At 38.3% G+C, this 13,473-nt stretch overlaps 1 protein-coding gene across 3 annotated transcripts in view; it reads left to right on the top strand.

Annotated features, from left to right (window-relative positions):
• FNDC3A (fibronectin type III domain containing 3A) overlaps positions 1 to 13,473 on the top strand; it is a 112,286-nt gene that overhangs the window by 88,577 nt on the left and 10,236 nt on the right. For all 3 annotated transcript variants that reach the window (XM_082278899.1, XM_082278900.1, XM_082278901.1), the window contains 7 exons: positions 185 to 271; positions 5,375 to 5,513; positions 7,187 to 7,255; positions 8,564 to 8,682; positions 10,748 to 10,853; positions 10,948 to 11,123; positions 12,195 to 12,308. In XM_082278899.1, coding sequence (XP_082135025.1) covers positions 185 to 271; positions 5,375 to 5,513; positions 7,187 to 7,255; positions 8,564 to 8,682; positions 10,748 to 10,853; positions 10,948 to 11,123; positions 12,195 to 12,308 — 810 coding nt within the window. The remainder of the gene's footprint in view (positions 1 to 184; positions 272 to 5,374; positions 5,514 to 7,186; positions 7,256 to 8,563; positions 8,683 to 10,747; positions 10,854 to 10,947; positions 11,124 to 12,194; positions 12,309 to 13,473) is intronic.

Genomic DNA, 13,473 nt, shown 5'->3' with positions numbered 1-13,473 from the left:
AATGGTTGATGAATTCACACCTCTTCATAAAAAATTTTTGTGTTTACACAGTGAAGGTGCTCTTATTACTTTGTCAGAGAAGCATAACAATTACAGTTTGAAATAGTAATTTATTTGTATGAAATATGTTAGATCCTCTGGTCTGCAAAGATAATGTTTCAAATAATCCTATTTAATTCTGCAGGGATATGGTTTCAAGCCAAAATATGATGGTGACGATCTTACCTACACGGTGAAGAATTTGAGGCGTAGTACAAAATATAAATTTAGGGTAAGATTTTTTTTTATATGTTTGGGTACCAGACTAGCTTGAGATTGACTCAGAAGTGGGGAGAGCCTTTTTTTTAAGGAAGACTGAATTTGATGCCAGTTTCTTAAAATTTCAATCTCTTAAAACTGTTGGCTGAATACCTGCGTTATTGTTTCTGCAGAAGGATTAAGAACCTCTGCAGGCGCGTAACACAGTTGCAGGTATCTTGAAATTCCAAGTCATAAGTACGTGTTCTTAACAGCTGGGGTTTTTTATTTGGCTGGTTTGTTTCATATACATGGGTGATATTACTTCGTGTAGCTATGGGTTCTTTGATAGTAAACACAATAAAGGTGTTGGGGTAAGGAGCAGCCTTGATAAAAAAAAATTGTTAGTAAGTCATCCATATTACTATGGTGCTGAGCTCATTCTAATAAGTCTTGAGGGCTGAACTTTTAGTTCAGGAAGAACTCTGCCCTACCTAGAAGCTTTTGGGTGTGGTTAAAAGCTAAACAGAAGCATACTGGCCATGGGAAGGTGATCAAATAGCCATCAAGGTCTACAAGAACTTTGCCAGGACAGGCAGAGTTAAAGTCAGGAAGGCTAGGATCGGCTAGAACTGAAATTGGCCAAAGATAACAAGAATGACATAAAAGGCCTCTTCAGATATGTGAGAAGTAGAAGCACAGGGAAGGGATACAGAGGCCATTCTTAAACAGGGCAAAGAAGCAAGTTACTAAATAATGCCAATAAAGCAGAGGTTCTAAATACCTTCTTTGCCTCTGCCTTTACCAGCATAACTGGACCCCAGATTACAGGATAAGGTAGCTGTGACAAGGCTGGGGTTTGGTCTCTTAGAAGGGCTCAGTTCACTTCTGGATGTTGAGAGGAGTGGCTGACATTGCTGCAGGACCCCTATCTATAGCATTTGAAAAGTGATGCAGGTCAGGGGATATCCCTGATGTTTGGAAGAGGTGAATGTAATACCCCCCATCTACAAGAAGGACCCAGGGAACTATGGGCCTATTAATCTTACTTCAGTTCCTGGAAAAGAAATGGAAGTCTTCCTGGGAAATGTTACATGCCACACAAAGCAGGCAATTGGGAAAAGCCTACACCAAAAGTAAATTATGCCTGACCAGCCTGATCATGTCCTACATCAAGGTAACACTTCCAGTTGGCCCAAGGAGATCAGTGGATGTTCTTTACCTGAACTTCAGCAAGCATTCAACACAATTTCTCACAGCCTTCTCCCTGGCCAAATTGGCAAGGCACGAACTGGATAGGTAGTATGCTAACAGGCCCCACTCAGAGGGTGGTGATCAATGGTTTCTAATCAGGCTGGCAGCCTGTCTGAATTAGGAACTCCTGGGGATAGGAGGCCCCATGATGTTCATTTGCACAACTGATCTTGACAATGGGATTAAAAGCACACTCACCAAGTTTTCTGGTCACACTGCACTGAGTGGCCAGATGAACACATCAGAAGGCAAAATGATCTTACAGAAACACTGAGTGGCCAGATGAACACATCAGAAGGCAAAATGATCTTACAGAAACACCTGGACAGGCTAGAAGAGTGAGGTAGCAAAAACAGTATGAAGTTTAAGAGAGACAAGTGCAGAGTTCTGCACCTGTCTGGAATAACCAAGGAGCCCACTATAGGCTAGGAGCAGCGTTGCTGAAAGGGACCTTCAGGCAAACTGGGTCCTGGGCTGACTCTGCAGTGGCATCGCTAGCAGAGATAAAGAGATCTTCCCTGTATTCAGTTTGTGTCAGGTCACACCTGGAGAACTGTGTCCAGTTCTGATCCACACAATTCACAAAAGACAGGCAGACTGGGAGATGGTCCAAAGGAGGGTAACAAAAATTATTAAAGGGCTGGAAAACCTGCCCTGTAATGAAAGTTTAAAGGAATTACATATTTTTTCCTTGAAGGAGGCTCAGAGGGACAATCATCACAGTTTGCCAGTACTTAAAGCCTGACTACAGAGAGGAGAGAGGTTCTCCCTTCACAAGGAGCCATCTGGAGATGACAAGGGGCAAGAGTTGCAAGTTGCACTGGATGGGGTTTCATCTTGGTATAGGAAAGAAATATTCCACATTGAGATCAAGTAATCACTGGAACAACCTCCCCAGAAATGTGGTGGGGTCCCCATTACTGGATGATTTCAATATATGACTGGAAAGGGTGTTAGATAATCTTGTCTAGGCTCACTTTTCCCTGAAGGGTTGGACCGGATGATCTTTCAGGTCCCTTCCAACCTGGGCTATTCTATGTTTTAAGTCACTCCTGAATAGTTGCTCGGGTTTTGGAATAAAGCTAAAGATATGTCCCACAGTATGGATCACAGTATCATTTAGGTTGGAAAAGACCTATAAGATCAAGCCCAACTGTTAACCCAGCACTGAACCATGTCCCTAAGCAACCCATCTGTGCATCTTTGAAATACCTCCAGGCATGGTGGCTCAACCACTTCCCCGGGCAACTTTGCCAATGCTTGACTGCTCTTTCTGTGAAGGATTTTTTCCTAATATTCAATTTAAACTTCCCCTGGTGCAACTTGAGGCACAGTCAGAAGTGACCTCATCTGTCTGCAAGTGAAAAATGTTGATAGCTGTTGTCACGCATACACCTAAAATACTATTTCTCAAGGAACAGTTGGGAACTGTTGAAGAACAGCTTCTCTTTGCAATATGAAAGGTAATAGTTCAAGGGTTGGTTGATTTGTTTTGAGTTAACACTAAAGCATGTAAGTACTTCTTTTTGGATGTTATTTTTCACTTCTGAATATGATTTTGTTGGGGTTTTTGCATAACTTAGTATTTAAATAATTTAAAATATACAGTATGTTTCTAGCACTATTATGGCTACACATGAACTGAAGAATAGCTAATTGCCTTGAAACTAGCTTCTGCAAGACTTGAACATAGTCTTCCTTTGAAAGTAATATTACAGATTAATCATCGTCATTACTAGTAAGTGTATAGTTACTTAAACATCCTAAGTTTCTCATTAAAATAAAAAACCCCAATGTTTATACCCTGTTTTTATTAGCAAAACAATAAACAGAAGTCTCTGTTTGCTCATTCATGGGGCGTAAAGGAGAAACAAATGTTATGTTAATCAGGTCTTTAATTTTTATTATACAGGGGAAAGACTTAATTAGTAGTAATATTCCTTAAGGCTTTTGAAAGAAGCTTTATAACCATTCGAAACCTTATTATAATACGTAAATGCTAACTGCCTGTTTAACTTCATTTGTAAGGGCACAAAGACAACCAGATGATTACTAATCTTGTAAACTGGATCGGGAGACTTAATGTCTGAGAGACATGTTAGCTTGCATTTCCTCTTCTCAGTCTGTACTAACTGCTGTCATTTCGATTCTGCTCATTTTTAAAATAGATCTAAAAGCCAAAAAAACCTCTTTCTTTTTTCTTCCTTTTTTTTTTATTTTTAAACTAGGTAGTTTAGCGTTTTGCTAAACTAAACTAAAAAGTGAAATGTAAAGATTAGCAGGAATTTGTTTTCCTAGACTCACAGAAAAGTCTAGCTTGGAAGGGCTTTTTAGTGACCATCTGGGTCAAATTTGTGTAGAAAGCAGGGCCTTAGCTTAGGCAACTCAACCCTGTCCCAGCCCTGTTGAGCTGAGATTTCAGTATTTCCAACAAGGGCGATTCAACCACTTCTTAGGGAAGTTTGTTCTAATGGTAATTAATATCTTTTCTTATATCCAGCTAGAATTCCCCTAACACACTGGCTCTTGTCCTGTCATCATAGATCCTTTGGAAGGCATTGTCTTCATCTCTTCTGCAACTCTCTCTTAGGTATTGGAAGGCTGTGATTAGATCCTTCCCAATGAAACAACTTCTTACTCAGGCAGAATAAAACAAAACTTTTTTTCCTGTGTCAAGTTCTTTAATCCTCTGATCATCGTGCTGGCCCCCTTCTGAACTCTTTCCAGTCTCCCAGTGTCCCTTGAACTGGAAGGACCAAAACTGGATACAGTATTCCAAGCGTAGTTTTAAAAGTGCTGAGTAAAGTGATGTAATTAAATCCTTTGTTCTGCTGGGTAAATTCTTGCTGATGCAGCCCATGAACCAGTATGGTTTTGCTACTGCCAAGATGCTTTGCTGATTCATTTGGCTTGCTCCTACTAGAATCCCAATGTCTTCTCAGCAGAGCTGAAAAAAGAAAAGCTGGCTAGAGTTAGACCCCAGACTGCACTGGTGCTGGGATTATTCCATCCGAGGTGCAAGACTGTATCTTTGTCCAAAGCTCATGCAGTTCTTGTTCATGCAATATTTCAGCCTGTCAAAGTCTGTATGGTGGCTCTTCCCTCCAGCATATGTCTATCTTCTCCTAGTTTGGTGCTGTATGCAAATCTGGGAGCATCACTCACTCCTGTCATCCAGATCACTTCTAAAGATATTCAGTAGAATCTGACATTGGATTGGCTGCTGAGGAGATCGATTCATGAGCAGCTGCTAATTTGCCTTCGAACCATTAGCCAACATCCTTTGAGCCTGGCGTTTTGTCAGGTTTTCTTGTCAGGTGGTCCATCTGTTCTGTCCCTATCTTAACCAGCTTGTGTAAATAGGTGTTGTGGAGGTCAAACTAAAATTAGGGTAGATGATGTCCACAGCTCTCCCCCATTTGTTGAGCAGGTTGTTTCATCATGAAAGGCACTCAGGTTGGTTAAACACTATTTACCCTTGACCTTCACGTGACTTTCATGACAACTTTTGCCATAATTATCCTGGGGATTGAAGAGTTGATATCCCCTTTGCTGTTTTTAATACAACTTTGCCATATAAATGCTTTTTTTGTCTCTTAATGTATTTCTGTAAAAGAGGGTACTATGCTACGATGAGAGGGATTTTTTTAAGGAATTGGTTTTTTCTGGCAATTTGCATGCATTTATATTTTCAGTATAGTGATTGTCTTAACTATGGGACTAACAAAAATGTAAAATTAATGGGTAAAATAATTTTAGTTCTTGTGGTAATTTATTATGTATTTATCCATCTAAATATACATATAAATTAATTTGTCCTTACCATAAAGTGAATAGCATACCACTATCCAATGCATTGATAGTATTTTATATATATTTGCAGGTCATTGCCTATAACTCAGAAGGGAAGAGCAGTCCAAGTGAGACAGTGGAATACATTACTTGTCCAGACAAACCTGGAGTACCTTCAAAACCCACAGTGAAAGGAAAAATTCACGCACAGAGTTTTAAAATAATCTGGGGTAAGAATGTTATCCAGCTCTATTTAGAGTATGTCTTCTGTATTTTTTACATATATATATACACACACACACACACATATATATATGATATTTTTTATACAGAAGGTTGGGTTTTACTTCATTAACACTTCAGTCAACGGAGCCATTATGATCTATTTTTGTGGAAAAATACCGATTCAAAATACTTAGTGTGGCAGTGTAACTAATTATGTGGGAAGAATAATATGCTAATTGTCATAGGGACTGTTAGGGACTACAACACTTTAAAAAGTGTGGTTAATTGATGTACTAAGAAGTTCAGTTTCTCTGGGACAAAACGTAGGTGCCATGACATTCTGGGTTTTTATCGAAAGAAAAGATTGAAGTTCAACCTGTATCTTCAAAGTATTTGATTTTGGTAGATAAATTTTTATTCGCTAAGGATCTTGAGAAACTTTTCCTTAAGCTCAGGAATTTTTAGCCTTATGCTGTAAAATAGGAGAAGGTTAAACAGTACTGTGCGATGCAGTTTTTTAGCAGAAAATCAAACAGTTAAAAATGACACTTATTGTCACTCCTTACCTATTTCCATTTAATAGTGTGTTTAATTCTTTAGCATCAATAATAAGAAATTTACTTGTAGAGTATAAATAGTACTCAGCAGGTCCAGTCTTGCATCTTCCCAGAGTGCTTTGCTACATCAAGACCTGATACTTGATCTTTTGTGTGTGATGCATAATGTATGAAGTTATTAAAAATGCCTGATTTGTATATCAAAAGCTACCTAAAATACCTACTTTTATATAAAACTTTTAATGGTCTTTATTTGGAACAGGGATACTCTTTCTATGTGATAATTAATGTGACAATTTTATTTTTCATTTGGAGTAATTTCCTTCCAACCAAAGAAGTGCTATCTGCCATATAAGTCTCATTTTACTTAGCTTGAGTTTTATGATACGTAACCCTTGCCTAAGAGCCAACATTATTTCATCCAGCACATCCATAATGTGATGTTCAGGCAGGAGTACCCTTCTGTGCTGAAGTATGATGCTGTCTTTATATTTGTTCAAAATGTTGTTTCACATTATTTTAATTTTGATATTTTCTAAATCATCTTTGAGAAGCAGGATTATATGTCAAAGAAAGGCCTGTAGATTTGTATGTTGTACATGAATACTGTACCAGGGAGGACAGTGCACTCAATTTCTAGTGATATATTAGAAGTTAAGAGAGAATTTTTCAGTGTAGAGCTCCTGACTTCTATTCTGTCCCAAAATATTTAGGTTTTTGAAATTCTTTCCTGAAATAATTTTGAAATATCCTTATATACAAATCTGTATGATACTTTTTCCTCTCTGCAGTCCAAATTACAGGACCATTAGAGTCTGTGTCCCTGAATCCATAATCAAGCAGCCTTCCACAGCACTTGAGACTGAAATGTTTGCTGTGGCATCTCCCAGGGGCGATTCCCTTGTCCGTTTTCCTACGTAAAGTGTACAGAAGAGCTGAGAGCTGGCTTTCGCATAGCAGGACTTGGAGTGATTTGCTGCTGCCCTGGACTAGGATGCTCTTTGTCTAAATAAACGCCCATCTCCAGCTTTCTGTTGATTTTGCCTTTGGGAAATCCTCCCCAAAAGCTATAAAGCCATTTAATTTCCCTTGCTTAGTTGGAATATTGCTGTTTTTTATAGATCCACCAAAAGACAATGGGGGAGCAGCAATAAATACATATGTTGTGGAAATGTCTGAAGGCTTAAGTGGTAAGTATTAGAATCGTACATTGGCATTTAGTTGTGTGGGGTTTTTTTCCTGACTCTGTGTGCATGTGGGAAGAATAAAATGTGTATTATGACAGGGAAAGTTAGCCAGGGACTGACATCAAAAAGAAAATAGAGGCACATTTATGCTTGTATACAAGAAGTTCTTTTTCTCTGATTTAGAAAAGAGAGATGGCACAAAATTCTGTGACACAAGAGATGCTTTTTGTTTAACTTACTAATTAGGTGTATTCAGGTTTGGAAATGAAATGACACATTTCAGACATTTTAGGGCAAGAAGACAGGGACGTAGCTTTGGTGTTTGCATGGCAGATGAAAGAAAAACTCCATTTATCACTATTAAAAGAGAACAATGATGCAGCTGGGATAACTTTCTGTTATTTCCTTTTCTGTTCTTTCATACAGAAGGGAAACTGACAGTATTTCTAAATTGTACATAAACCTATCTTGCTAAATTATTTAAAAATCTAGACCTCTTAAGTAGCCTTATTGAGTTCAGAAACACAGTCACATTCAGAATGAAAGTTTAAACTTCTCCAGTGCTGTGTCAGATTAGGACAGAGCACTGTCCCCAGATATGATGGGAGCCCCCTCAGGGCTCTCAGCTGTGGTTCTTTAGATACGTAGTCTGTCGCTTTCCCCTCTCTGTCACGTGTCCACATTAAGTCACTTTTGGAATGGGGCACCCAAGCCTTTCTTGCAAATTAAGTGAGCTGTGCATTACATTTCATACCCAGCCCTCTAAACTCTGTAGTGTATTGAGTTGTTGGAGATTTAATTAAAATTCCCCAGGTTCCCTGCTTAATCTCTTAAAAAGAGAGAGAGAATGCTAAAGAGTTTCTGATTTAAGAGTAGCAAATAATGGAATCAGTATTTCAGATGCTGCTGAGCTATTCAGGAATGCAGGAACAAACTTCATCAATTGTAAAGTGTAGTTACAGCCTGAAAAATGATAGTGTAATTTGAAGTTTCTGTGAAAAATTTTACTTTTGTATCTTTCCTGTTTATTTGGTTATGATGTTGAATGTGCTTGCTGACCCAGTAAGTTCTCTTCTAGTTAAGGTAAATACCAAATAAAGAAGCTATTTCACTTCAGCAGATCTACACCTAGGAAACTACCTTTATGAAATTATAGGATCTTCCAGGAAATTCAAAGCAGTCTCAATTTCTGGTTTTTTTAATAAACATCAGGCACACTTACTTAGTGAAGTTAGGATACCTGCTGTGGCTGGTACTGAAGTGTGGAAATTTGCACTTTGGTTCAGTGCACACTTATTCCTTACCTTTCAGGAAACAAGTGGGATACAATATACAGCGGAGCCACTAGGGAACATGTGTGTGACCGACTAAATCCGGGCTCTTCCTATCGGTTACGTGTATATTGCGTTGGGGAAGGAGGACAAAGCACGGTAATATCAGCTAATATTTTTATTAAATACAATGTCAGAAAATCTGGTCCCGTAGCTATTTAAGCAAATACTATGCAGAAATGCCTAACAAAATAGCCATAAATAGAACCTCAGGGAAGTTCCAGTATTGATGCACAGTGGATCGAGTTTCCGTTCCTTTGTTAAAGAAATATATCTGAATATTATTTTCTGATATTATATCTTTTTTAACGTGATTGTCTTGTTTACAGAAACATACTTTTCCTATGTGATACATTGATACAATGTAATTTATTGAGGCCTAACCCAATGCAGCAGTTTAAGCAGGGTACTTGAACAGGCTCCCCATGGAAGTGGTCACAGCACCAAGCACCACAGAGTTCAGGAAGCATTTGGACAACAGTCTCTCACATAGTGTGATTCTTGGAGCTGTCTTGAAGTGAGGAGTTGGACTTTGATGATCCTTGTGGATCCTTTCCGACTCAGAAGATTCTGTGATTCTATGAATTTAGTGTATTTCCTGTAGTCAATGGAGTACCTTGTCTGAGTAGCCAAGTCAACTCAGCGAGCAGGGGAGGAAAAGTCTTCACTCAGGCTTTACAGGGTTATGTTATGCTCTGTAGTGTCTTCCCATGCTGTCTCAAGCACAATTAAAATGTTTACGTTGCCCTACTTTCCAGTATTCCCAAACAATTTGCTGTGCCATACTAAGCTCCTTTATACATGCACATTACATACACACGCGTTCACTGTCAATTCTGTGGTGTAGTTCAGCTGCCAGTGCCAAAATGTCATGCTGTATTTCCTCACGCTTCTCAGCAACGACTGTAACAAAGCCAGCCCTGGCTCTCTGCAGACTTCCAGCAAGGCGTCACTGTCAAGTTGCTCTCACAAAAATCTTAAATCCTTGCATTCTTGGTGTTTGCCATTTCTACCCAGTCCCACCTTACAATATTAAATGTTTGTGCTCTTCCTGCACATAGAAGTCTCCTGCAAAGATAACCTTGACTACAGCCACCTTGTTTTAAGAATAAATCTGGACTCCGTCAATGCTGGCTCAGCTGCACTGCTTTCCCAGTCACCAAACCACAAGTCTTTGGAGACTTTTACTCTTCCAACCTACTTCCCCACAGCCCCATGATTTTAGAATAAACATTGAGTACCAAAGAGAAAGTAACTTCTAGAAAGTCCTGATACTTTCTGAAGGTGTCAGAAATCAACAGAGGAACTGTAAAGAAAGATGTAATTAACTCTACTGCAGCTTCTCATGAACATCTGCGTCCTGAGAAACTTTCTGCTTTTTAAGTAGCAGCATTTGATCAGTGCAACAATATATTCAAAGGAAAACTGAAGAGCAGCAGATTGTCCAGTCCACTCTTTCTTGAACATACTTAGAAACCTGTTGCGAAATGAGACTCTGAGATTCATTTCTTCTGTAAACCTAAAGGCTTTCCAACTTCCTATTGTTTCTGTATCACACTGAAGCTAGTAACCCCTCATTGTCTCTGCTCACTTCTGTCTGAACAGTCAATGCCATCTGCTGCTTGTTCTTAGGTTCTTAGGCTATTTTTGCCCCAACTTCAAATCTGAGGTGGAAACTTGTTGCACATTAAGTATTGCTAAGCAATGAAAAAGTTGAAATCTCTTAATCTCTTCTGATTGACACTTCTGCCCACTTTTGCTTTCTGAAAGGTTCTTCCACAGAAAGTATACAACTCTTAGAGTAAGGGTTTAGAACTCATTAAACTGCAATTTGATGCAAAAGAGAATGAGTTTACGTTGAATAAGTCATATTTCAAGCATCTGTACTAGGTTTGTACTGATAATTAACCACTGTTTTTAATTCTACTCCTTGCATATATACCAAAATACAAAAGCAAATTTTGCATATTGCATGATTATTTTGGCATGGTTTATATTATGAGAAATACATACCAGATCACTTCAGCATCTTCACATATTTGAAGATGTCATTAAAAAAGGGGAAGGTGTTGTTTCTGGCTCAGGTATTTGCCTTTACTTGTGGCATAACTGATAGTTCTTGTTTTGGCCTGGATAATTTCATTAATCTTTCTTTCTTTTGTAGGTATCTGATTCCCTACTGGTGCAGACACCAGCAGTGGTTCCTGGTCCATGCCAGCCACCAAGGCTACAGGGTAGACCAAGAGCAAGAGAAATTCAGCTGCGTTGGGGTAATTCTATTACAAGTGTTAGAGATTGTAAGGGATCTAAATGTGGTATGTGTTAAATTAAATAAGCTTTTCTTTCTTTCTTTCTTATTTTTAGGACCACCTCAGGTAGATGGTGGTTCACCCATTACCTGTTACGGTCTGGAAATGTTTCAGGCAGAAACTGATGAACACAGAGAGGTTTACCAGGGTTCTGATGTTGAGTGCACAGTGGGCAGCCTTCTTCCAGGGAGGATGTACAGCTTCAGACTGAGAGCAGCTAACAAGGCTGGGGTAAGGAGGAAGTCTGAAATGAAATTCATTGCAGAGACTGCAGTCACTATTAAGGATTTTTTATTTCAAAATAAGCATTTAATGGTAATTTTAAAATGAGGATTTCCTAATGTAGAGTCATTTCACTCACACAGCTTATTATTGTGTGGGAACAGACTGTTAAACATCAGTTTATAATGAAAGGGATTTTTAGATGAAGAGAAAATAGCTAATTATGTATTTTGTCTGAATAGTAGGATTAGGAAATCATTAGGAAATGCTAAGTACTTTATTAAAGCACTGTTACAACTTCAATATTCTCATGTGAAGTAAGGTAGCAAATTGTTTTCTGTATACAGCTTCGTAATTGATTGACCTTTATTTGTACAGCTATCGGTGTTCAGAACATAATAATTAATGTTTCCTGACTCTCCATTTTTATATTTAGTTTAACTTCTGAGTACATGTTCTATCAGATACAAGACTATCTTCCCTCTGAGTATTAAATGTGTTTAAATCAATCGTTGCTGTATAACAACCTTTATTTAGTTATGTACCCAAACTCCTGATTTGTTCAATAACGTACATTTCATAAAAAACTGTCAGGATGAGTTGACACTGTTTGTGGAGAGGTCTGCAGCTTAAGGCTTTAAAGCACTATCCTAAATTTTATCTTCTGTCCACCCTGCAAAGAATGGTTCATAGCTCAGCAGTTTATGAATCCTTTGTTTCTTTTAGATAGGTATAAATAGGCAGTACAAATTGGTTTATGTTTCAGTGCAGCCATCGTGTAACTTCAAAATAAGGCTTTGGGTAGTACTTCCCTGGTACTTCCCTGGTTTTCCCAAGAGTTTGAACTGTCAAATTTATTCACATTGCATTTGCTGGAGTGAAGAAAAATTTACAGCTCTTCCGGAGAATAGTCAGATACTGGAAATAAATCCTGAATCCACAGTCCACAGAAATTTATTTTATAAAGAAGTAATACAAAGTTTCAGGTTGCTGTTACATGTCCCTACTATGGTAAACTGTTACTTAAAAAGTAGTAATTTTATTTTTACAATTCAGTTGTATCAACTCCCTTTTTAATAGTTTGGACCTTACTCGGAAAAATGTGAAATCACTACAGCCCCTGGACCCCCAGATCAGTGCAAGCCCCCTCAAGTGGCGTGCAGATCTGCTGCGTGTGCTCAGGTGTCATGGGAGGTAAGAATGCCATGGTAACACCTGTCTTAATATGATGGTCTTATGCATTTTTGAGCTCAGCTTGAAAAGCCTAATACTGTATTTTAATCACTTTATTTGTAAGCATACTTACCCGATTATCCAATAGGTGAAACCTTAATCGTTCATCATGCCATTATAAGGCAGCTGTAAGTTGGCAGGCTGCAGGTACTGGATCTTACTGTGTTCTTTTGTTTAAAAGTTTTGACACAGCTGCTGCTCTGCATTTCTGAGTGATGCAGTCTCATCTTAAAATTTTTCTTTAACGTAGTTATAGTTCCTCAGAGACGATGTATCCACATAATACAATAGATTATTGTGTGTTTCTTGGTTTTATAATCTGATTTAATTTTATATAATTACATCAGTAATAATGTAGCAAAAGCCTCACAGACTTCCTATAAACCCATAGTATTTAGATATCTGATTAAAAAAGTGCAGTAGATAAAAATTAAACTTGTATAAAGAAAGATTCTCTCTGGGAATACTGTTTAAACACTGCTTTTTAGTGGCTTAGAGATGGGGTGAAGTATCTGAGTTACAGAACTGTACAGAAAAAAAAGTTAAACTGTTTTACCTGGAAAATAGTGTTCATACTTCCTACTGGAGGAATGTCAGAGGAGCACTTCTTAAATATCTATAAGGCAAAGCCTTTTTAAAAAAATCTCTTAAAACATTCAGGTAGAGTTAATTTGGGTGATGTTAGATGTCTGTTTTACAGAGTCACACAGTAATTAAGGCACAAGTAGACCTCTAGATGTCATTTAGTTCAGCCTTCTATTCAAATAGGTTAGGTTTCTCAGGGCCTTTCCCAGTGAAATTTTATTTATCTCCAAGAATGAAGATGTTGCAGCCTAGTAAAACTCTCTGGGTAAACTCTCATTCTGTAGGATTTTTATTGTTTATGTCTAGTCAAAATACCCTTTAATGCAAGTCATGACTCTTGTCTTGGCCTGTGCCATCTTCAAGAAGAATTTTGTCATAATCTTTGTACCCTGCCAGTAAGTAATGTAATTTAAGGCTGCAGTAAGATCTCCCCTTAGCTGTATCACCTTGCTATCAAGTAAGCTATACCTTCTTGTTGTGCGTTGCACTCCTGCCTCATGACCCTTCGCTGGACTTACTCCATTATGTCAATGTCCATCTC

The sequence above is a fragment of the Coloeus monedula genome (genome assembly GCF_965178545.1).
Source record: "Coloeus monedula genome assembly, chromosome: 3".
In the NCBI taxonomy this organism is placed as follows: Eukaryota; Metazoa; Chordata; class Aves; order Passeriformes; family Corvidae; genus Coloeus; species Coloeus monedula.
This window is presented reverse-complemented; position numbering and strand designations above follow the sequence as displayed.